Source organism: Phlebotomus papatasi, chromosome 1 (assembly GCF_024763615.1).
Source record: "Phlebotomus papatasi isolate M1 chromosome 1, Ppap_2.1, whole genome shotgun sequence".
Taxonomy (NCBI): Eukaryota; Metazoa; Arthropoda; class Insecta; order Diptera; family Psychodidae; genus Phlebotomus; species Phlebotomus papatasi.
This window is the reverse complement of record NC_077222.1, coordinates 8,387,603-8,414,403: the sequence shown is the minus strand read 5'-3', so window position 1 is coordinate 8,414,403 and position 26,801 is coordinate 8,387,603. Positions and strand designations below refer to the sequence as shown.

Sequence of the window (26,801 nt, the reverse complement as noted above, 5' to 3'; positions counted from 1 at the left end):
TCATTCGAAGGTAATTGAAATTGCGTCAAATCAAAAGAAAATTTGGTATATATCCACATTTCATTGTGAATGCATTACAATATCCGTTACACGTTACACCTACAACGAATATTTAGAGAAGGAAGTGCAAAAGAGGAATCCCTATTAAAAAGGAACCACTCCTGTGCAATCGTACATACGATAGACTAGATAATTCACCCAATACGAGGATAATTCGAAACGAGTGAATAAACGAATCTCTTGATGCGATTAATAACAATATTATTCTTTTGCTAGGAATGAAATTGCTAGTCCTCTGCTTTGTAAGTATTCTTCAAAGGAAACACACTCAAAATGTTGTTCACCATCCAGGAAATAGTGTGTCACTCAACATATTTCTATTTAAGATATCAACTTTATTGATCGTATATCAAATAACAAGGATGTAGGATTTCCATCATTTCAATTGTTTTTGGATATGTAATCCAATCAAAATCGTTATTGTCGATTTATGGTATTTAGATAAATTTCAATTTATTTAGCTTGAAAATCAAATAACTGCAAAATCACAGATACTTTTTATACCTATTCCAAAGTTGATTTTATATTCCACATCCTTTGGCTTATATTAATCTCCGAATTTTTCAAAACATTTGATAAAAAAGTATATGGACGAATATTCACAAAAAATACGGCACATTTCAAATATGTTTGTAGAGTGTCAATGAGTTTTTTGTAACACACAAAGAGTATGTAGGTTATTTTTTTATTCCCGAATCATTAGCTCTTCTCTCTCTAAAAAAGAATAAATAAAAATTCCGCGTATTTGCTATTCAGATGGAATAGAAATAATAAAGTAAAAATAAAAGAGAAAAATAAGCACAAAGTATGACTAATTTGCAAAACTTCAAAGAAAATAGGTATACGGTATACCAGTACATAGTGGAAAAATATCTTTCATACAATATTAAATAAGGAAGGGAACGAAGGGAGTTAATTTATACTTCGTCAACAACTCCAAGGCCACAGGACAAACCTATTTATTGGCTAATTAAAAATGGGTAATTGTTAATTCCATCAATCAGTGACGTATAAGCTTTTGACGTATTCAGCTTTTGGTTGGCAAAAAAACAAAAGTTAATGAATTGTAGGTCTTATAATGTTTTCTGTGGAAGGAAAATATCTTTATTGATAAAAAGTCTCGATAAATCGTTAAATAATTAGTTTGATAGATTTTATTCATTGTAAATGCTTACACAAAAGTTGTAGTTTTTAGCGACCTCCGCCGTCTTAGCTTTGATTACCAAATTCTTTTAAAGTAAAAACGGAGTTAAACTCCTTAGAAGTTATTATAATGCTAAAGATCCCAAGGATAAATAATTTACCTGTCATTCAAATCAGAACTAAAATAATAATGTCCTAATGTGGGAAAAAAATTTAATTTAATAATTTTTTTTAAGATTATTAAGAATATGACTCTAAAATCACTTTATTTTAGTAATTGATAAATAATGAACTAGGGTAAAGTGGTACAAGTTGGACAATGGTACAATTTGGACAGCGCTTTTTGTCTTGATAAATTTAGTACTTCATTTTTATTTGTATATTTTTAATGCTTTAGTTTTATAATTTGGTTCCTTGTCCTTCAAAACAAATTTTGTACTATATTTATCAAGAAAAAAGCCATGTCCAACTTGTACCGGCGAATTGTCCAACTTATAACACTAATTCCAAATTATACACTTTACCCTACGTATTTTTAAAAAGACTTAGAAAAAACGACATTTTAGGTTTTTTTTTTTAATAAGTAAATTATAAATCAAATATCGGCCTGAATTCAGATAATATCATTAAGTAACTTACAAATCTACGACATTATATTCATGAAAAGCAGGACAATTTATTTGGAATAAATTTTCAAATACCTGTGAAAGATTCTTAAAATATTTGCCAAAATATTTATTTAGATTTTTGACATGGTTTAGTAATATTTTAAGAATGAAATTTTTTTTTATTATCTTACGTAGACAAAAAAAACATAAAATTGTCCGTAAGTAGATGTTTCTTACTTCCGACTGGGAACTTACGAAATGTTTTTGTAAATAGTATAACAAACTAAAAAGTTCGTAAAAGTTTGTGATTTTTCACAAACATTTATTCGTACATTTTTCTCTATTTTGCAAAACTTTTAGAAACAGTTCTTAAAAAATAGATGACAAAATCTTACGAACACTTTGGTGTTAATTACGAACATTTACGAAGAAATGTTTGTAAAAGAACGAAAAATGCTCAAGTTTCTAGCAATGTTTGTGAAAAACTACAAAATTTCATTACCTATTTAATGGGACATACGATTTACAAATATTTTGCACATCTTCAGTAAGAATTCACAAACATTTACAAAAAAAAAAATTTACGAAATGTTTTAAGTTATTTTGAAAAATATTACCAAGATCGAAAAAATTGCATCGGTATTCCACTATTCAGTATTCCAAAGGTGTGATTCTCTTTATGATTCAACACTTCAAAACCGTAGAGGAAAGCGTGATACATTCGGGCGATTCAAGCTTCGGACAACACATTTTTTTCTATATTCCTAATAGATTTAATCCATAGCGTCCATAGCCCTTTTCAGGAAATTTGAGGCGTTGGACTAGCTATTAAAATAAAATATTATAATGGCTCAAATTCATTAAAAACATATTGTTTAAAGCTTAAGTCGCCTGAAGGTAGCGCGCTTTTCTCTACACACAGAGAAGTGATTTTGAGAAAGCGGTGTTGAATTTGGGGTTGAATTTGGTGTTGGTGTTGCTTGAACACCAAACGTAGTAGCATTCACACCAAATTAACACCTAGTTTTGAATCAATGGTGTTCTATGAAATGCTTTGGCGGTGTTGTATTAACTCCGCCACAGAAATCACTGAAATGGTGCTAAAGTAACACCATCAATTTTCTAAACAGTGCTGTTGCAACGCCAAACGGTGTTCGTCGCTCACCATCGACCACACACACAGAAAAATGAAAAATTCTTAAGCAGAAACACCCAGGAATTTAATTTCAAATCCCATCCAATGAATGCCAATGCCCTAATTCTAAATCCTTGATCATTTAGTTTTAGTTGCAAATCTGTAATTCTAATTGTAATCTCTAATTTTGGAATATCGTGTGTGCCGATGCAACGGTTCCCGATATGCTTTGAATACATTATAGGAGTTCGTGGCGCAGCTGGAAGATGCTCGACTGTCATCACAAAGGTCGCGTGTTCAAATCTCGGCGCAGGCTTAAATGTTGGAAAAAGATTTTCACGCACCAAATGGCTTTGAAATACAGAGAATATCATCCAGGGAGGGCCCCAAGCCCTCAAACAATGGTCAAAAATTAATAAAAATCACGCAGAAAAATGGAAAATTCTTAAATAGAAACACCCAGAAATTTAATTTCAAATCCCATCCAATGAATGGCAATGCCCTAATTCTAAATCCTTTGATCATTTAGTTTTAGTTGCAAATCTGTAGACATTTTTCATTTATTGGTGTAAAAGGAACACCTATATTTTCTTGAGATGGTGTGATACAAAATCCACAATGGTGTTCCAACAACGCTAAATTTGGTGTTAATAATTGGTGTAAAATTGGTGTAATCAGAAACCCAAAGCCGGTGTTAGTTACTTTGTGACACCACTTGGTGTATTCTGAACACCGAATTGGGGTTAGTTGATTTTGGGGTTGAGGTTGGTGTGTCCGACAACACCATTTGGAGTTGTTATGCCACTAAAATTTCTCTGTGTGTACTCCGAGATTCCCATTTACAGTCAAGTTTCTCGGATGTGAATCATATTTAAAAAAAAACATAAGAGTGCTCATATGAAATGACCTTATCCTAAATCAAGAAAAATAAGCTTAGGAATTATATCATAATAATTTATTGTTAAGTAAATAGAATTCGTCCAAGAAGATAATATTGAGGAAGCCCCAGAGAAAAATCGTTCTAATTCAGACTCTAGGCAAGGCTCTTTTTACTAACTCTCAAATTTTACATTTTGAATTCAAGAGTCGCGTCGGTCAATCGTTCATATTTTAAAAATATGTAGAGGAATACTGTAGGGGAAAGCACGCTGCCTTCGTACGACTCAAGCTTCAGACAACTCACTTTCTTTCCCATGTTCTTAATGGATTTTACCAGTAGCTCTTTTCTGGAAATTTGAGGGATTTGACCAGCTATTGAAATACAATATTATAATGGGCCAGATTAATTTAAAATACATTGAAGAAAAAATTAATTGTTCGAAGCTTGAGTGGTCCGAAGGTAGCGCACTTTCCCTATTTCATTTATGATTCTGATTTTTCATGTTTCCGAATCTTAGGAACTCTAAACGTTATCGTAGGCAACTGAATAAGAACAGCACTACCATCGATGGCTAATCGGTCATAGGCGACTCTAGCGCTATCTGAGTCTATTTACACCGCAACATTGAAATGGAATTGTCCCAAAATCGGTTTTTGGGACAATTTTGTCTCAATCTGGGGCGATAATCTAAACGGTTTCATTGAGGCCATTTACACCGCCGCATTAAATTGAGACTAAACTGTTCCGAAATCCGATTTTGGGACTATTCAATATCAGTCTAAGCGGTGGTGTAAATAATCTCTATGACTGCGCGATTCTATTTAAATTTGCCTAGATTCTGTGATTCTACTTGATTCTATGGATTTTGCAATTTATGTCATTTCACATTCTCTCCAGAAGTATCGTTATCCCCATGTTGGTTAGTCCTTGAGTTGTTCACGAACTATACTCGATCAGTTTAAACTTTTTTAATTTTGCAGTAATTGATATATTTTTAAAGGACATTTGAATAGAATAACAAAATGTATAGAATCTAGAATCTTCTTGAAGAAACCGGAGGAAAGCGCGCTACCTTCGAACGATTGATTAAACCTTTGGACAAGTCTTGTTTTTAGGTTATTAATGGTTGGACCAAATTCATTAAAAACATTTTCTAACAAGATAAGTTGTTCGAAACTTGAATCGTCCAAAGGTAGCGTGCTTTCCTCTAGTTGGTTTTTAAGAATATTTAAAACTGAAGTAAATCTTAAACAAGAATGTGCAATAAAAAATTGGAAACCTTGGAAATCGAGTTTACTCGATCGAAATAGTACTCATAGAATGAGTACTTATTATATGCAATAGTTATTCTTAATTAAATTGCTCATAATTTATATTAATTACTTTAAAATTAATTTAGGGGAAGGCATAGCTTTCAAGCTTCGCACATACAGTGCCCGCTCTCTAATGCATGTCATGTATGCATGTGTGTTCAGCAATGAAAATGATTTATCCTGTGATGTTTTTGTCTAATAAATGAAGTATAATAGCATAGAATTCTCTAATTATGTCTTTTTTAGCTTCCTTAAAACTTTTATTCTAATTCTACAAAAAAATCTTGTATTATATTTTCGAGACGTTGAACAAATTCAAAAATCCATCTGGATTACGAAGCGGACATCTGTCATATTGTCTCAAAATCATCCGGATTACAAAGCTGGCACTGTACTCTGGTTTGGAACACTTCATATTTTCCGAATGAATTATTTATTAATTTTTTCAGGATACTAGCTAATAAAATGTATTGCCATAGGTAAGTTTCATTAAAGGAATATGGAAAAAAAATATGAAGTGTTCGAAGCTAGAGTATGTGCGAAGCTTGGAAGCCTTCCCCTAGTTTTTTATGTCTCTTATACTCCAAGTACAAATAGCACAAGTTCAAAATTAAATCTTATTAGCGATATCCTTAATGCCAGTTAGAACTTTCGTTTCAAGTTCTGTAAATTAAACCCTGAATTATTTTTTGAGTTTTTTGTAAAGTCAAAAAAGAGGTACCACGCCCCTATTCCTACTCTCACTCAGCAATTTTTAATTCTCAAAAAAATTCACCAATAATGAAGTGTCGGTGCAGAAAATACAGAAAGGAGAATTCACAATAAAGAATTAATTGTTTACAGTACCTTTCGTTTAGATCGTGCCATTTTTTGATCCCTGGAATTCTCAGCTTCCCCAGGTGGTCTCTTACCCCAGACAGCGATTGCTGAAAATAGCACAAACGATAAATACTTAAGTGCTAGAGCAAAACTTTAGATAGGAATTTGCAAAACTTACCGATACGAATGTATGTGAAGCAAAGTACTACAATTGGAATTACAAATTGCAATGTCATTAGTGCTAGGGTGTAGTAGAAGTATTGACTGTCCTCACTCCAGTCTTCATGACAAATGTATCTAAGGGAAATGAGAGGAAGAAAATAGAAGAAGAGGAAAACTAGAGCAATAAAAAAAATTTTCAAGAGACATTTTACATAAATAAATTTCCTTAAGTACTAACTATACTTGTGGCATGGCATTATGTTTAAATGTATAAAGTTTTTCCTTTTTTGTAATTCAGTGCGACTGCAAAAATGAGTTACGTTAATCATAATAAAAGCCCAATTCAGACATTATGTGTCTTACTCTTCTTATTCTTTTTTTTTCCTTTTTATATGAACTATAAAAATTCACACCAGCTCAGCCCTTATCCTAGGATTAACTTTATTGCAACAGCTATGGACAAGAAGAGAGTATATGCTTATTTCCCAGTTACTGTGAAATCTTAAAGAAAATATATTTTATGCTTAGAAGCTTAAATATCTTCATCATGTTTTTCATAAGAAAATATTACGCCAAGTTCAAATTCCCCGTTTATCTCTTAACAAAATAGGGAAATAAAAAAAAAGAATACTAAATCCACCTCAACCTAATTATGGTCCTAAGTTATTTGCATATTGAGTATGTCTGGCAAATGATACTAAAAAGGAATCAATTACCGCAAATTTTCACAAAGAATTCATTCAAGGGAAAAATTCGGCAAAATGTAGAGAAATATTTTTAGGAATACAACATTTTTTGATCCACATAAAATAAAGTGAAACATCTTCAATCACCGACTTATTCAGCCCCGTCACATTTGACAAGACGAAGTTCTGTGATTATTTATTTTCTCTATGTACACAGGACATTTTAATTCAAAGAAAATGTGAAATGTCTTTGCAACGAGACGTGATGATGATAAAAAATGGCAAAGGGAAATTCGAAGAGTGCTCGAAATCACAAAAGTTCGATGCAAATTGTTACAAAAGCAAATAGAAAAATCGAGACGAATAGAAAATTTTCACTTTTCTCAATGAAAAATTCATAGAAAATCACTGGGCAAACCTTAGGATTAGATATTTCAATCCAATCCCCTAAGGGATTTCTCTGGAGCTTTTTAAGTTGCTTTTGCACATTCTCAAGAAGGATGCTATATATCAGTTTTTTTTGTGAATTCCCATAGCGATTCCCACCTCACGATATAATTCTTTTTGAAACAGTAAATTTTGACATTGAAAATATTATATCTAGTAGAATACCAATGTTAGTGGTAGTACAAATAAATTTAGAAGGTGAACTCCCTATGGATACGTCAAGGTGTTTAATCCTTTCAGGACAGGGAAACACAGAAAATCTGGAAAATAATTCTAGAGGGATTTTATCTCCATAACATATTATTGCTCGAACTCAAAAACAATGCAGAAGGGGAAAGAGTGCTACTTTCGGACGACTGAAGCTTCGAACAACTAGGGGAAAGTGCTCTCCCTTCGAACGTTCATGCCTTCGAGAATTTCTTTTGTTTTTTCGAGATTTACACTAAATTATCACGGAATTATCAACAATTGATGATAAGCCAACTAATATTTAATAGAAATGTGTAAAGGTGTCTACATATTGGGAGCAATTTTCGTCAAAAATTGCGTTTTTGACAGAAAATTGACGTTTCCCCCTACAACGCTGCAGGGAATTTCATTCAAAAAGTAATTTTTGACAAAAATTTCTCCCAATGTGTAGAGGCCATAAGTCTCTTGGGAAAACTAAAAGAAAATTCACATTATTCGAAGACATGAACGTTCGAAGGGAGAGCACTTTCCCCTACTATTTTTCAATATGTCAATATGGAAAATAGCCATGGGTCAAATTCATTAAGAACCTAGAAAAAAAGGTAACGCACTTCCCTCTAAATAAATCTATTTTTCAACGCATCAGCGGAAGATACGAAAACTTCACTTTGACATTTCAATAGATTTTCGGAAAAGCATTAAATGGGTGTAAACACAAGTAGATTTTAATTCTCCAATAGTGTCTTGGATAAAAGGTAATGGAACTCTATTTGCACAAAAAGTCGTTGACGTTCGAAGAATTCAAATTCAATTTCGAATTATCATACTAAATTTTCGAACAAGGTGGGAAATATTTATCAAATATCACACTAGAAAGCTGGGAAAAGAGTTACTCAGTGATTATGGAGTGATTAAATAATGGGACAGGAACAGTAAGAATCGCTGTTCTGTTTTTTTTTCCCCGCAACTGCGAAGACTGACACATTTTGACACTTAAGCACTTCGAAATTCGAACAGGATGTACCTCAACCACCTTGTGGAACTATCAAGAAGTAGGGAAGTCTCTTTTTTGTGATTAGGTGATGGTAGGAATCCTTATATTCAGTAGTACCCTTCCCGATTTAAGAGCCCTCTTCGGTTGATACTGTACCGAGGCGAAGGTATATCAGAGATAATTCATCCAAAAATAATCAAAAGTTAACGTTGTTGAATATTTAAGTGTCAAGAATACCGAAAATTTGAAATAAAAGAACAACCAACGCTAAAGCGGAGAATACGTGAACTTGTGCTTAAAACTTTCCGTCGATTTTCAAAAAGGTTTGATTTGGCTTTGGAATGACTGTTGTCATTATAAAAGGTTATTATCTAACTGTGCTAAAATATGGCTTTATGAATTTAAACGGTTTCATGAAAGGGTTGATGTGCTGACACAAATTTCTCTTTAAACTTTCGAAAGATTTTCGGAAAAGCTTCAAATATAGCTTTGTGAATTTTAATGGTTGCTTCTCAGTAATCCATGTTCTGAATATCAAAGTTTGATTCCTATAGCGAAAGATACGTAAATCTTGCTTTGAACTTTTGATAGACTTTGGAAAAAAGCTTCAAATTCTTAAAAAAAAGCACATTTTATTTTAAGAAATTTGAATTTGAAATTCAAATGTTTTGAATTATTGACGTTGTTGATGATTGATGTGTCAAGATTACTGAAAATTCGAAATAAAAGAACAATCAACGCTAAAACGACAAATTTGAGAATTAACACTTTAGATACCCGGTCGAATTTCGAAAGGTCTAGCTAGGCTTTGAAGTGGCTTATCTCTTTGAAAGGCTAATACTGAACTGAGCTAATATGGCTTTATGAATTCAAATGGTTACATATAAGGAATCGATGTGCTGACAAAAATTTCTCTTTGAACTTTCGAAAGATTTTCGGAAAAGCTAATATAGCTTTGTGAATTTTAATGATTGCTTCTCAGTAATCCATGTTCTGAATATCAAAGTTTGATTCCTATAGCGAAAGATACGTAAATCTTGCTTTGAACTTTTGATAGACTTTGGAAAAAAGCTTCAAATTCTTAAAAAAAAAGCACATTTTATTTTAAGAAATTTGAATTTGAAATTGAAATGTTCTGAATTATTGACGTTGTTGATGATTGATGTGTCAAGAATACCGAAAATTCGAAATGACAGAACTACCAACTCTAAAGCGGCAAATTTTCGATTTAACACTTTAGATATGCGGTCGAATTTCGAAATGGTCTAGGCTTTGAAGTGGCTTATCTCTTCGAAAGATGAATACTGAACTGAACTAATGTGCCTTTTTAAATTCGAAGGATTACTTGTAAGGAATGAATGTGCTGACGATCGAAGTTTGACTCTACAATAGCTATGGCTTCCTATAGCGGAACATACACAAATTTCCCTTTGAGCTTTTTATAGATTTTCGAAAAAGCTTCGAATATGACTTTGTGATTTCGAACCATTTCTTGTATGGAGTAGGTATGCTCTAAGCCGTAGTTTGTTTCTGCAAGTGCTATAGCTTTCTATAGCGGACAATAAGAAAACTTCACTTTGAACTTTCAAGACTGAGAGTTCGAAGTTCGAAGATCGAATATTTGTGAAATCGAACAGAGTTAGATATACCTTTCTAATGCGCAAAATGAGTAAACTTCACTTTGAACTTTCGATAGACTTTCGAAAAAGCTTGGAATATCATTTTGTGAATTCATTTTGTTGTTATTTGTAAGGAATTGTTGTGCTTGCTATCAGAGTTGTCTAGCATTGATACGCATGATACGCAAATTTCACTTTCGATAGATTTTCGAAAAAGCTTCGAATATGGCTTTGTGAATTCGAATGTTTACTTGTAAGGAATAAGTATACTCAAAGCGGGCGTTTTATTCTGGAAATATGTCTTGTCTAGCTTTCTATTCGCATACAATGACATTCGTGTTCGAAAAATTGTAACAAAATTTCGATTTTTATAATAAAATTTTATGACATGTCATAGTCAAAAGCTGTCGAAGAAGATACTCACCGTGGTGTCACATATAAGATTAATATTAATATTTAGAAAAGTCGGAAAGAGAGGTACATAGTATGAAAAATTTCAAATGGAAAATCACGTGTGTTAGAAAGAGTACACTCCAGTAGAGTAGTACGATGAATAAGATATTACTATTCGTATTAATTGCTTTCTGAATCGTATTACAGGCAACTCGAGCAATTTTCCATGCGTGCCAACTCTGATTCGGTCAGTTTTTGACCGAAACGCGAGAGACAGTCATCAGAAGAGTGATATTAATTGGCGAGGAATAACTCTATTGATTTGTTATTTTCTATAATAAAAACAAGACTGATACATGTCCGTTTACGCCGTTTACATTAAAGATATTTCGAAATTCGAACAAAAATACTTCAGAAACCACGCGGACAAAACGAGAAGTACATACGCCTTTTCTTTGACTTTCGAAATTGATCTTCGAATCCTTGGTATCCATCATTTTTTCAAAATTTCTAAATTAGCAAACTTTTATTTAAAAAATATTATTCAGATCATTTCTATCATAGAGTTCGAGCAATAATGTAGTGTTGAAGATTGTGGAAAATTCTTACCAAAAGTACATACAGAAGTTATGTACAGAAAAATGTGAATATATATTAAAAAATTTTAGCATGAAATATGAGTAACAAAATAAGTAACAGAGAAATTTTCACCTTGAAGCAAACGACATTCTTAGACATCAAAACAAATTGAATGTGCGTTACAAAGCAACGTAACTTCTTAAAATAGTATTGTCACATATTGAGAGAAGTATGCTAACAATCTGGAATTTTATTACAGGGTTCTACAGCCCATATAAATACATTTATTCTAACTAAAGGGTATACCTCACTCCCATGGAAAATTTCAACAAAGTTTAATTCGCCGAATTTAATATTGATTGATCTTTATTGCCTGAGGAATAATAAAGAACCATTTGGAGGATGTTTCTGAGAAGTCCTAAATTAAGTGGTACCTTCAGGACAAATATTGTCGTCATTAAAGTATGACAATGCCTAAAATATTGCGTCTGGCAACTTTTACGATTATACCAGATAAGTTAAACACATGTACCTCCCTTAAATTTCCACTCCTAATGAAGATTTTATGCTATTTCATTTCTCTCAAGTAGAAATAAGGATTATAAGGATTTCTTATGGTACAATTAAAAGAGGTTAACCAAATTGGTAGGAAACCTTATGGCTTTTCCGACAACAAACTCCGCGTTATCATTGACACTTCTTTTTCTTTGATAAACTTTCTTTTAAAGACTTTTCAGTATAATTTGTGATTTTCATTTAAGTTCTCAAAGTTTCAAACTTGACAGATTTTAAATCGTTCATGCTGAAAATTAAAGAAAAATCATTGAACATTACTGAGGGGGGGGGGGTGAACTTATAAGAAATGATTTATGATAAAGAATGTCATTTTGCTTTTTTGCCAGCAACAACAGCGCAATACTTATATGTTGCTTCCGGGTATGACAGACTTCTTATAGCCATATATTGTACATATGACGACCTTTCTTTTCACTTCAGCACGACATAGAACACAATAATATTCATGTGCGGAAAACTTACTTGTCACACTTTTGATGCCATCCTTCCGGTTGATACAACTTGGAGACGATGATAATTGGGAAGGCGGTAACGAGGGCTATTACCCATACCACAGCTATTATGCATTTTGCATATCTGCAAAGGATTCCAAACATACATATAGAACTTGAGTGTACATCAGCAACAAAAAGGGGTAATGTGAAATCCAAACCCAAGTAGCATTAAAGACTTCAAAAGACCATAATAGACATTATGAGAACAAAGAAAAACACATTCAATTCTAAATGAATTCTTAATAGCAAAGCTTTTGTGTTATTATACCTCGGACATAGTTGTAAATGCATAAAGAAACTTATGTTCATATTAAATATTTAGTAGATTTTCTCTAAAGTGGATTTGAAAACCAATTTCATTTATAAGAAAGAGATTTTTTAAAAAATACATAATTAATAAAGAAAATAAAAACAATAATTTTTCTTATTATTATTCGTTCAACAAGAAAAGCTTTACAGTATCAGAAATGGTTATATTCGTTTTTAGTAAACCTTTTAATTGGTACCAAAAATGAAAATAACATTAACAAAGGTTGGTCTGAGGAATGATTAACTTGACAACTTATCTTGACTGTGTTTCGAGCTAATTATGATACCTAAAGTAGCCTCAATGCTATCGAACTTATGTCCTTCTTGAAAAAGCCACAATTTTAACATGAAATCCGAACTCAGACCAAATATTTAATATATTTAAATCTAGTCTTGACTAATTCAAAACCGATAATTTTAAAGGCTTTTGCTTTGGCATATATGAAGTCGATCCAGAAGGTTCCTATCTAATAAACACAGTTCAAAATTACGACCTTAAACTGCAATCTTGTATTTTAAATAGAATTTAAAATTTTTAATTTATGTAGAATATCATAGTCGTGCTGTACATTATTACAATACATGTAGGACAAAAAAGTTGTGTTCTGTTTTTAAAGAGAATTAAGCATTTTCGGTCCAGGAATTATTAGAAGAAATCAGGAAGTAAAATCAGGAAAATATCAGGTTTCATCTTACACTTTATTAATATGGATCATATACTTGACATACTGAAAAATGATCTTTTTAACTTAAATTTGAAAAAAATACCCTCCTGGTCCTAGATTTTTAATCCATTAAAAGTCAAACTTAGGTGATCAGGTAAAAGTCATGTATTCTCCCTTAATTTGTGATATTTACTGACATACAAAAATCTATTTATAATTTTTCTATAGAATTTAAAAGGTCTTCGAGATAAACTTCGAAATTAAAAAGTACTTAAAAGTATCTCGGTATGTTACATCATATACACAACATATTGGATATCTTGTATCAGAGTTTATACTACACAGTACATTTAATCAAAAACTTGGATATTTTTACTTGAGAAAGACCATATTTGCTTAAGGGGTTACGTGGGTCCAAAGACTGAAAAACACCACATTTTCACTAATTTTTTTCAACATAAAAAAAATATTTTAATTTAAGTTGTTAATCATATAACAGTACAACATTTAAAAAATATTTTCTGAAATTTCCATTAAAAAAAACTTTAAAATTCAGCCATTGAGACCTGATTTTCGGAGACTTATTTTGAAAAAAAACATGCTTTCCGTGGACAAGATTTCTCAGAGTGTATTCATCAGAAATCAAAAAACTAAATATTTCCTGTTAGCTGATGAATTAAACTTGTTCTTGAACCGCGGATTTTTTTTTTAATGAAATTTGGATTTTTGGCAGAATTTTTTTACAAAAAAAACTACAATTTTCGGCGTATTTTACACCACTTTTTATGTTGTAAACTAATTTGTGATCAAGATAATAAAAATTCTACTACTCAAGTACGAGTTAAACTCATCAATTAACAGGAAATATTTAGTTTTTTGCAGAGAAAGCTATGTAATTTTTCAAAAACTGTCTCTAAAAATCAAGGGTGACATGATAACTTCTTTTCGATAGTATCGACTGTCGATTCTGAAAAATTCACCCGATAGCTGCACTTTTTGCAACTAACGCGAATATTTATAAACAGTTACGTTCTTTTAAGAATGGTACAATAAGTGGTTGAATCTATCAGATGTAGATTTATCGATACTACCGATTCGAATGTATCAAAAAGTTATCATTCCACCCCGGATCTCAACGGCTGAATTTTTAAAATTTTGAAATGAAAATTTTTATATGCTTAAGAACTTCAATAAATTTTTTGTTTATTATGTTTTAAAAAGATGTCAAGGAAATATGCTGTTTTTTTTTCTTAGAATGCGCAACCCACGTAACCCCTTAACTTCTGGAAACTTTACTTTTTCTGTATTAAATCCCAATATTTTTCAGTTTTAATGTGTAATTCTCAGATATTCACACCTAAGTAATTGTAATACTACGTGTTACGGGTGTGATATTTTTGAACCATCTCTGATGTCGAAAAAGATCAGCCGTATTTTCGGAAATTTTCGGATTTTGAGATATTTTTAAAAATCTATAAAAATACGATTTTTTAAATTATTTCTAAATTTGAAGCATCAATCACGTTATGTTCATCTAATAGCACAGTTTAAGTAAATCAATTAAAAAATGAAGATCGAAAAACATGTTTTCGAGATATTTCAATTTAAAAAAAAAATCAAATACGGTGCAATAATCCTCGAGATGTTAAATTTATTGCTAAATTGATTTACGAAAAAAATATCCATTGTAATAGGGGAAAATGACCTGCCTGTGAATGTTCCACCTTTAAATAATTTTTTTTCTTATTTCTCAAAGCAGAAATTCTAATTTATCGAAATTAATAGAAAGTAGTTAATAGTCTAAACAAAATTTATAGAGTTGAATTTTTGCTTCGGAAAAAAGATAAAAATTAAAATATCCAAAAGCTGGCTCTTTCAAAGGTAGGTCACCTTTCCCTACTGGGTTTTCTAAATTATCTAGAATTCTGATTTTTCAGTTTCGATTACTTTAAGTTCATGTTGTAGAACTGTTTCAGAAGACTCATTTAAAAAAATTTATAACAATGGCCTCAATTCTGAGACCAAGATCAAGATCAAAATTTCAAGCTGTCAAATTTTTCCAAGATCAAGATTTCATATTCTGACGCGAAGTATTTATGGAACCTAAAATATCTTAGCTAAGAACCAAGATTTCAAGATTTTCCACACTTAACGAAACGTCACTTCTAACAAATATCTTCATTTCTCCGCAGAATTTGTTGAAATTTCATCAAATTATATAAATTAGGAAAATTAATTATAGGTTGTATCAAGTAATGAGAGGCCATAATCGGGATTAAAGGAAGTGCAAACAAAACTTGTGACGTCTTAAAATAAGTCTTGAAATGTTTATGAAAGATGTGATTCTTTTTCAGGTATTCTTAGGGTGTTATACTTCGAAACGTACATCTAGAAATGTGTACCAGTTCGATTAAATTACAATATCAAACACAGTATTTTGCACAGCAATTCTCTTTTTGTATCATGTTTTATAGAAATATTCCTTATGGAGAACGGTTTTCGGATGAAACTTTTCAAATTGTTACTATCATGAAAATTCCAAGAGCCTCCGAGAGGTTCTTGAAATTATTTCAAGAAAACAAGAAATTTGACGTTTTGAAATATTGAAATATTGGTTCCAGAAATGCAAATCTTTATTTCCACATGGTTTGTGTCTTGGATTTCAAGATTACAAGACATTTCACAGATTTGACATCTTGATCTTGATTTCCCGATTTTTTGATTTTAAAATACTAAAATCTTTAATTTTTTATTATCTTGATCTTGATCTTGATCTTGGTCTCAGAATTGAGGCCAATATCTTAGTTTCTTATATGTTGCATTTTTAAATTCAAAAAATATTTTTAAAAAAAAGTAGTACGCTTTTAGAACGTTTTAGCTTGATATTTCAGAGCTAATTGAGTAGACTAGTTAAAAAAAAATCATTACGGTCCACAATTTCTCGAGATATTGTTTTTAATAAAAATAGTCCTAGTAAGAAAAATGTTTAAAGAATACAGACTTATAACACAATTTATTGTTATTTTTAAGGAACAAAACATAATGTGCCTGCATAATAAAATCACAGTTTAGTTAAGTATAAAACCAAAACCTAATTCGGATTATTTTAATTTCGAATTATTTACCCTTCAAGTTTGCCTACAAATCGAATTTGCAATAAAATATCACATCTTTATAAGCTGATCTAAGCTAAACTAGGCTTATCACTGACTTCTTTTTTGCTTCATATAGAATTTTCTAACCTAATAAAAATAAAAGATTCATTGTGAACTTATTTTTAAAATAAGGATGACATTTGATATCTTGAAAGGTTTATAATTACCCTTATTAAATGCTAATTTTGAACCCTGGAAATCTTTTTTATTAACCCTTCGGAAGTTCAAAGATGATTAACCTCTTTAAAAAGTACACGATAATCTTTTATATTTAATAATATACACAAATTTGGAATAGTTTTTACCTAAAGTGTGCATAAAATGTCTGTTGTTGCATAAAGTTGCTTTTGCATAAAAAAAAGCCTGTGTTTATGCTATAAATCATAAATACTTTGAATTTTAAATTTGTTTTGCAGGAGAACAATTTTAACAAATCTTTTAAAAATAAACATTAATAAATCTATGGCTTAAAATTATTGAGTTAGCTTAAGCTACAAAATTCTCAAATCAGGGCTTGATTCTATCCATGATCAACTTAAACCCAATCTTAATCTTCCGGAGGAGTTACATGAGTTATTCATATTTTGTTAAAAAATTAAATAAAGTTTTAAACTAACCGCTATTAATTTTTCTAATTTTACTAAATTTTGGGTAGTTATGATGCAGCAACTTATAGTTAAAGGCGTTAAAGGTCTGATTCGGGAAAATCAGAAAGTTCAGTGTAACCTTACCGACCTAGCTCAACATTCGTAATTAATCAACATTCCATCAAAAACATTGAAATCAAACGTGAAAAGGCACATTAAACCAGGTAAAGAGCTGTAGTGGCACCATTAATTGTGGCTTAAGGTATTTTATGGTTAGTGAATCGATAGGTTGGGGCACAGAGGAGTCAGAGAAATGCTACTCGGGCTGGATGATAAAATATCTCACCTCTTCGTGATTCTTGGTCTCAGTGGCCACATAATGACAATATATCGATCCACACTGATCGCAACGAGTGTGTATGCGCTGACTAAAACGGAAATGGCTTGTGAGTAATTAACTAAATGACAGAGCACAGTGCCGAATGGCCAAAATTGCAGGAGAATTGTTGGTACGAAGGAGAATGGCACACAAAATACCGACATCAGGATATCACCTAATGCCAAATTGAATAAAAAGTAATTTGTTACAGTTTTCATTCTTGGCGATGACTGAACAATGAAGCACACAATGCCATTCCCTATAAGGGCCGTTAAGAGGATGCTGATATATAGAAAGTACACCATAGTTTGGAAATAAGAACTAGATAGAATTGTGTCGTGTGAATTGTAGCCACTGGAACAATCCTCAGTCTCATTGTAGGAGTTTTGATGGTCATCCACCACAAAAAATGTCCTATTGACGCTGTATTGGCCAATGAAATCCTCATTTGCTGGAATTAGATATGGATAGCTCGTGGCATAGATATCACCAATTTTCTTGTCTGAAACATAATTTGGCACGGACTTATTAATGCCAAATAACTCGTGTAATAGTCCCACTGATCCCATATTTCACGGCTCCTCGTTTTTCTTTTTTTTTTTTTAGAAATTCAACCAGAAGTATGGACAAAATGGATTATCTGATGCTCCTTCTATTCATTAGGACCCCTTCTAGTATCCTCCTCTTCATCTTATTTCATATTCATTGTCATCATTCAAATATCCTGCTGCATAAATTTCCTTCATTATCTCTAATGGATACTTTCATTAGTGCTCCATTTATGTAATTTGCCTCAATCCACCCAGCACAGACGATTTGTAATCTGAAATTAAACCAAATTCAGCATAATTAAGTGTTTTCTTTTATCTCTTAATCAGTTGCTGTGCTTGCGCTACAATAACACATCGACAATGCTATTTTAACTTTTGCAGATACTTTATGTATAGTCCATTATGAATATAATTCTCTGGGGAAATGAATATTTTTGCGATGGCAAAGCTCAAGAGGAAATAAATTAGTCTCTATATAGATCAAATAGATTCATTTACAATTGATTATTGCGTGAAAAGGAACATTGAAAAACCACTTCAGAATATCCATTGCCATAGGGTAAATGTGCCCTTTTTGGCTATACTGATATGACGATATTTTACTACAAGTTATGACTACGGCTGCCGGCGACTTACTTCTATGGATTTCATAGAAAAGTCAGTAGACCCCTTCATAAGAAATAAAATCAAACAATATATTTCTAATTAATAAATATTGAAATAATTTTAGTATAATTTGAAAAATTATTTTCTACTAATAATAATAATCAAGGATTTTAATAATCGTAAATCCTGTATGTTATAGATTATTGAAAAAGTAAATAAAAATATGCAAAAGATTTCCACCCTCGAGATATTTTATTACTTATTTTTTAAATATTAAAGTTTTCAATACCTTGAAATGTTATACGGGCTTCAGACCTAAGGCTTAGCTATCTGGCTTAACTCCTCTAATTCCTCATAAAGCATTATTTTTTAGGAAATTGTTGTTTAGGATTGAATATTAAGGGCAAATGATTCATTAAATTTTGAAAAATCAATAAAATTGCTTGTTATTAAGATTTGTGAGACCTTCGGGATCTGGGCTAAACCTCCAGTCTGAAGCTGGCATTACAATGGCAATAAATGAGGATTTTCTCAAATATTTCATCTTTTAACGTTTACATTGTGATCAAATTAAAATAATAAATTTTGTATAAATATATCAAATATTAGTTTCAAATTTCATAAGGAAAGATCCTTGAATCTCAGCCAAAATCCTGAAGAAGCCAAATACCGAACGCCAAAATCCCGAAAAAAAAGACAATATCTTGAACGCTAAAATATCAAAAATCCCGAAAGCCAAAATCCAGAATAAGCCAAAATTCTGGAAGATCTCCGAACGGCAAAATCTTGAAAAAATCAAAATCCCGAAAAGACCAAAATGCCGAAAAGGCTATGATCCTGAAAATGTCACAATCACGAAAGATCCAAAATCCCGAACGCCAAAGTCCCGAAAACGCCAATTTCCTGAAAGCTGAAAAAGGTCAAACCACAAAAAAAGCCAAGATCCCGAAAGCCAAAACCCCGAAAAGGGCAAAAATCTAAAAATCCAAAATCCCTGAAAGACCGAAATTCTGAAAAGGTCAAAATCCCGAATGCCACAATCCCAAAAGGTCAATATCTCTAACGCTAAAATCGAAAAAATTGAAAATTTCGAAAAATCCAAAATTCCGAAAATGCTAAATCCCAAAAAGGCCAAGATCCTGAATAGGCCAAGATCCTGAATAGGCCAAAATTCTGGAATTTTCCCACCAACTTTCATACCTGAGGAAGGAGCCGTCCAGCTCCGAAACGTTGGCTAGAGAATAAAGGAGGAGGAGAACCAGGTCGAAATTTTCTGTTTTCTTTATTTGCATCGAGTTATCGGCCGGATTCCATATAGATTTTGGAGTTTTCGAGATTTTGCTGTTCGGAATTTTGGCTTTTCCAAGATTTTGGCCTATTCGGGATCTTGGCCTTTTTGGGATTCAAAATCCCGAATAGGCCAAAATCTCGGAGGGCCAATATTCTAAATGGGAAAACCTAGAAAAATCCTAAAATTCCAAAAAGATCAAAATCCCGAAAAGGCCAAGATCTCGAGAGCCAAAATCCCAAAAATATCAAAATCCCAGAAATCCAAAATTTCGAAAAATCTAAAATTATGAAAAGATTATTATCCTGAATGCCAAAATCCTGAAAAGGCCACTATCCTGAACACAAAAGTCCCAAAAATTGAAAATATCGAAAAACTCAAAATCACGAAAGGCCAAAATATCGAAAAAACTAAAATCCCGAAAGCTAAACTCCCGTAAGACCAAAATCCAGAAGAGCCAAAATTCCAAATGACAAAATCCTGAAATCCTAAATCCCGAAAGCCAAAATACCGAAAATTAAAACCCAAAATTCTTAAAAGTGGTATAGCTACTCCATACATTGCACCGTGCACCCGCGTTTGTTGGAGGCAAATGGAAAGTTTCTGTTTTTTTTTTTGTTTTGGGAAATCATTCCACGCATTATCCTTCCTATAATTTCGTCCCTTTCATGACTTTGACCATTTGGTATTTTGACTTTTGGAATTTCTGCTCTATCGAGATTTTAGCTTTTAAGATTTTATTTAACCCATTCGGATTTTGGTTAATCGGAATTTATCAGTCATCTCCTTCAAATATTTTTTTATGATGTGATAAGTTTAAAACATTTTTATGAACCCATTTCATTAAACAACTGAAACCGTAATGAATAAAGAAAAAAAATTTAAAAAAATTATAGAACTTTGGAAGATTTAAACAATAATCTAGAAATTCTTACACAAACACTGGTTAGAGATATTAAGGCCATTTACACCGCCGGATTGGATTGAGATTAAATTGTTCCAAAATCCGTTTTTGGGACAACTCAGTAAGAATCTAATACGACAGTCTAAATTACCTCAATGAAATAGTTTAGATTACTGCCTTAGATTAAGACTTAATTATCCGAAATCCGATTTTGGAACAGTTCAATACCAATCTACTGCGGCGGTGTAAATAGCCTCGTTGAATTTAAGATTGAAGATTTAGCTGAGCTCTTTAAGGTATAGTAATCCTAAATAACAAACAATTTTTGGGATTTTTCTAAATGAAATAGCATTTACCCGGAATATCCTTTAGACAAAATTTTCCAAAAGAATTAGCCTGGACAAAAATTTATTGAAGTTAAGTCACAGAACTGAACGTTATGCAGGGTCCAAACCTAAGCCATATGGTCTAACCTTTTAAGAACGAATGGGACACCAGTGTTCCAAATATACAAAAAAAACTTTTTCTAACTTAGTTGTCAAAATAATTTTCTATGGTCAAATTTTTTGTTTGTTTTTGGAACGCCTGTGTTCCACTCGTTCTTAAAGAGTTAACTGCTGTAACTTGTTATCAATCAAAATTAAAAAAAAAAATAATTTGGGATTGGATTATTGAGGATAAATGACCTATTAGACTTTGAAAAAGCAAAGAAAATGTTTGCTATTTGGGATTTTGAGATCTTTAAACTGGGATAAACCTCTAGTTCGAAGACGGCCTTAGGATTGGATTACTAAAGATAAATGACTCATTAGGCTCACAAAAAACAAAAAAATGCTCGCTATTTAAGGTTTCAAGACCTTCGGGAACTGGCTAAACCTCTAGTCTGAAGATAATTTAACGTTCCTTGGAAATTACAAGGAATCAATTTACTTTTTTTACATTTAAGATTTTTGTAGATTTATCTTTCAAATTTTTGTGAAACAAAGGAAGTAACTCAGGAAAATTTGTGCATCATTTAGAATAACAGGGAGTAAATTTCGATGTTTATATCAATGCTCACACGAATAAAAAGGAAGACAGCATAATGTAGTTCGAGTCTTATTCTAATCAGTCGATATTTCCTCAAATTGACCGTAAAGGGGTGCCTTAACTCTACTCATCGTCCAAAAAACGAACGAAATGTGTTTAATAATTGAAGTGGGATGTGTATGCGATTTTCCTTTCATACGCTTCACTTAAAAATTTTACACACTCTTACCCCTAATCAGATTATTGATTTTCAAAATAGCTCCGAAGGAAGTGATGATGAATTTGATGGAAATGATCGTTTTTTCCTTCTCTGTCTTACCGAAAAAAAAATTTCTATATAGAATGTTTATGCAAAGTAAAGTCTATAAAATGAAACCACAAACATTCATTTCCTTCGCAAGTTCAACTATAAATTTTTTATTTATTTAACTTTCCGCGCCAGCATTCTCCAGGACCACTCTCCAAACGATATTTTTGTAATCTCTCATAGATTATTGTTAATATGATGTTTTGGCTGTAGGCATAGCTGCAAAATGTGTGCTTCGCCACATTTAAAACAAGCTAAACAGAAAATGGAAAATTCGGCTTAGGAAAAATCAACTACATCAGATGACCCTCTAATTCGCTTGTGATTTGAGTTTTATGCTCTGAGATTAAGCTTCCTTCCTATGGTATCATTAAACATTGGGCTGAAATGATGCAGAATGACTAACGTAACATAAGCTTTATGTTATTTTATAATGTTGCGATGAAATGACGAGAAAGGAACGTTGGTCAGTCCCGTCAGTCCTTAGTAAATGACTTCTCTCTATAAAGTTATTCACTGCTTTGTTTATTAGGGTTCTCCTTTTGCATTTAATTAAAGGTAGATATACATTTTTTATGTCTAAATGTATTCCAAAAAGCGCTAATTTCACTTGAAATTTCGTGAAATTTTTGCAAATCCATTGGGTGTGACCAATGCGTAGGCACTTCCTACAATAGAATTTGCTTTGTCAGTACACTTACCCAAAATATCTCGAATGTTTTCTTTGTGATGATTTTCCCCACGCTATTTTCACCTCAAAAACAATTAATCAGCTTGATTATCTTCTCATTCTTTTGCCTATAAATCTAGTTGAATATGAAGCTACCAGCAAAAACATATTTATCATTGCTCGTGGTTGAACTAAAATTGTGGTTTGTGGTTTTTTCAAACCTCATAGGATAGCATACTTTGAAGACATCAAGGATGCTTTCAGAAATGTACATAAATATTGATATGATGGAAAGAGTTAATTATATTCAATTTCTGTTTATATGTAATTGAGGTATACACTGCTGGCAATAATCATAGCTCCACTTTTTCATACTGGAAAAACTTTGAAAAAAAATTTTTTTGGAAAAAAAATAAAAATATCATTTGAAGGTATTTTCAAACCAATATAAAAAATTGCCATTTGAATTTCATATCGTTAGAACTGTGAGTACTGTGATAGAATCTTTATCAAAATGGCGATTTTCGGGTGGCAATAATTATAGCTCCACTCAATAAATTTGGCTTCAGGGTATTTATTTTCAAACAGTGAAGGTAAATATCTTTTAGTAATTCAATTAATAACTTTATTAATCTAATTAGAATCATTTTTATAAAGTTTTTCATGAATTTTGCTGAAATTTTGTAAGAAAAATGTTTAATGAACAAAAATAAGGGATTAATTAAGGTCTTGAAAGGGATGAAAATTGACAACCAAAAAATTTCCATAAAAATGACAAGATCCTATCACCTTTCATCCTAATTTGTCCATATAGCCGACATATATGCATTTTAAACCACTCCCAGGGCTAAAAATCTCCTTTTGTTAGAGGCAAAAGTGTTCAATTTTCCGTGTTACAGTCGAAAAAAACAAGTTTTCTACCGAAATTTGATGTAAAACAATGCTGACTGCTTAGTCTCATCATGTTCTGTTGATCCTGCCCCAAAACAGAATTCCAAGTGACTAAGGTGGTCTTCAGAATAATGAGATAAAAAAATATCAAAAAGAAGCTTATTGCAGTTTGATGAATAGAAAGTATTTTACGGCATTTAAGTGGTTTAAAATTATTTTTTCAGACAGAAAACAAGTTAAGACAAGACCTATCAATTTTTTTAGTCGAAAAAAATAATTTTGTACCACTTAAATTAGGTAAAACACCTTTTGTTCATCAAACTGCAATAAGCTTCTTTTTGATATTTTTTTATTTCATTATTCTAAAGACCACCTTAGTCACTTGGAATTCTGTTTTGAGGCAGGATCAACAGAACATGATGAGACTAAGCAGTCAGCATTGTTTTACATCAAATTTCGGTAGAAAACTTGTTTTTTTCGACTGTAACACGGAAAATTGAACACTTTTGCCTCTAACAAAAGGAGATTTTTAGCCCTGGGAGTGGTTTAAAATGCATATATGTCGACAATATGGACAAATTCGGATGAAAGGTGATAGGATCTTGTCATTTTTATGGAAATTTTTTGGTTGTCAATTTTCATCCCTTTGAAGACCTTAATTAATCCCTTATTTTTGTTCATTAAACATTTTTCTTACAAAATTTCAGCAAAATTCATGAAAAACTTTATAAAAATGATTCTAATTAGATTAATAAAGTTATTAATTGAATTACTAAAAGATATTTACCTTCACTGATTGAAAATAAATACCCTGAAGCCAAATTTATTGAGTGGAGCTATAATTATTGCTACCCGAAAATCGCCATTTTGATAAAGATTCTATTACAGTACTCACAGTTCTAACGATATGAAATTCAAATGGCAATTTTTCATATCGGTTTGAAAATACCTTCAAATGATTTTTTTATTTTTTTCCAAAAAAATTTTTTTTCAAAGTTTTTCCAGTATGAAAAAGTGGAGCTATGATTATTGCCAGCAGTGTACGTAATCATATCGTAGTAATTTTTTTTTGAATATAAAGACAAACATAATTTACATGAAACACTTTAGCTCGTATTTCACGAATAACAAATATTATTACAATTCCCGGAAACTTTTAATGGAGCTAGAAAATATTTGCTCTTAATATTGTATTTGAATTTCCTTACAAGGTCAGTAGGGAATACACAGTGAAATAGTAAAAGAGAAAGAAGCAGTATCAGACAAAAAAATGAAAGTAAATTTATTTAATTTAAATTAAAACTAAACTCAAATACCTTGGATAAATCCCTTGGTAATTGTAAATCGATTGCAAGAACTCATTTCTGTAAACTCAATATATTTTTTTAAAAATTATAAATATGTAATAGTTTGATGTTTTAAAACATCAATCTATAATACTATTACTATGAATATGATAATTTAATAGTATATATCTAAAGAACACATATTAAAAAGTTTAGTGTATGCGAATTGAAAAAGTACGTAAAATATTTAAATGCTCTTTCTTACAGAATGACTTAACAAAATAGGGAAAACTGGGGCACCACCGAACACGGGGTAGCATCGAATACTGCGATTTTTTAATCAAATAGTACACTTCAGAGGGCAAGACCTACAGGAATTTACAGAAACTTATAGGGATGCTTGTCCACTGAAGAAATGGTCAAGATAGTCCAAGTAGTTTAGAAATAAAAATCAATGTTTGGTGCTGCCCCGTATTCATTGGTGCTCCAGTTTCCCATATTCCTCTGTGTTTTTTTTTAAATATATTTTGAGTATCTTTATCTCCCAAGACCAAGATAAAAGAGATCAAAAGAAGGCTTCTAAAATCAATTTTTGATCCCACTTTCTAAAATATTTTTCTATGCAACAAATTCAAATACGTAGGGTCAAAGGAACATCTCTTCGACAGGGAACCCATATTGACACTTTTGTCAAAATGCTGGAATTTATTTAATGTAACTAATAAAAAATAATTAGTAGTAACATTTTTTTCTGTAATCTACCTCTTATTATAAAGAGAGATGTTCAAATTTCATTATCCAAAACGGTATACTGAAAGTGTCAATAGGTATTCCTTTCACCCTTATTTCAATTAAACTATTTTTCTCAAATTTATACATCGGCTAAATTAACACGACAAGTTCAGGTATTACTCTGATCGTCTTTCTTTCATACAATTGGTAAGCAGTTAGTTTTCTTACCCATAATTCAAATAAAGTACTCAATGTATCAGCCAGGTTACTAAATGTTTGTAGAATAGGGGTTGTTCTTCAATTTCTTGTAAGTTTGGGAATTTTCCAAAGAACTTTGGTCCTACATTGAGAAAAAAGGGGTGCGACTAACTTTTTTTCCTCGTAACTTTAACACTTTTTAGGTGTAAAAATATATCAACATTTTTTAATGTTAATTTTAGATTTTTTTTAAGTGTAAAATTAACATGAAAAGGGTAACTTTAACCCGTAATACACCTAAAAAGCATAATATTTACACAGATTTCGGATTAATAATGCAGGGAAAAATTAACATTTCCGGAATATTATTTTAACTTTTTCGGATTTCTCTCAGTGTATAAACCTTTAATAAAATCTTTTATTAAAATTACCACTCGGGGTTAAATGTTTCAATAACGGCATTGGATACACTTGTCTACAATTTGCCTTTACTGGTTTTTCTAAACCAGCATTTGAACATTTTCTCATTTCATTTGAAAAATTACTTTGAAATGTATTTTCAAATATGTCACCTGTAGGGAAGTTCTGTAATTCTTGTGATATTGTCCGTGAGTTTGAAACCTGACAATGTCAATTGAACTTTTTTCTCATATCACACACGCTCGAAAATGCAGATTATTAGTTTTTAATAAAATCTCTTTCCTTAATGATATTTTGCAAATACAATCCGTCTTAGTTGATTTATTTGCTAGAAATGTCAAATATTTGACTTCTAACAATGCCATATGGCAATGTCATGGTTGTAAAATCACTTTTTCGAAAAGCTCTCCTAAAATTCGAACTCGATTTGTCATATGGCATTGCCAGAGTGTTACAGAATACCCTCATACTTGTTATTTCTTTTACTTAAAAAAAATCATAAATACTTTATCAAAATGTCACAAATTACCCCATGTACGGTTAATAATTACCCCAGAATTTTTGAGATTTTTGTCGGGATAACAAGCCCACGCCACCCAGGTGAGCAGCCTACGCCCCCGCCACTTCAGAAGGATGTTCGCACTCGATACCAAGTTACTCCAAGGCAAGATCCTGAATTTGATTTAGCCTCATTGTCCTAGATCTGCCCCTAGGTCCAGGTTCTTTC

At 31.6% G+C, this 26,801-nt stretch overlaps 1 protein-coding gene across 5 annotated transcripts in view; it reads right to left on the bottom strand.

The window, feature by feature from the left end:
- LOC129798689 (RYamide receptor) overlaps positions 1–26,801 on the bottom strand; it is a 156,982-nt gene that overhangs the window by 103,544 nt on the left and 26,637 nt on the right. For 3 of the 5 annotated variants that reach the window (XM_055841960.1, XM_055841957.1, XM_055841959.1), the window contains exons 2-5: positions 17,160–18,015; positions 12,066–12,179; positions 6,137–6,255; positions 5,986–6,065 (exon numbers count right to left, since the gene is read on the bottom strand). In XM_055841960.1, the coding sequence (XP_055697935.1) occupies positions 5,986–6,065; positions 6,137–6,255; positions 12,066–12,179; positions 17,160–17,761 (915 nt within the window). In that variant the 5' untranslated portion in view covers positions 17,762–18,015. Of the gene's footprint in view, positions 1–5,985; positions 6,066–6,136; positions 6,256–12,065; positions 12,210–17,159; positions 18,016–26,801 lie in introns of all 5 variants that reach the window. The other 2 variants (XM_055841958.1, XM_055841961.1) reach the window with 1 other exon arrangement.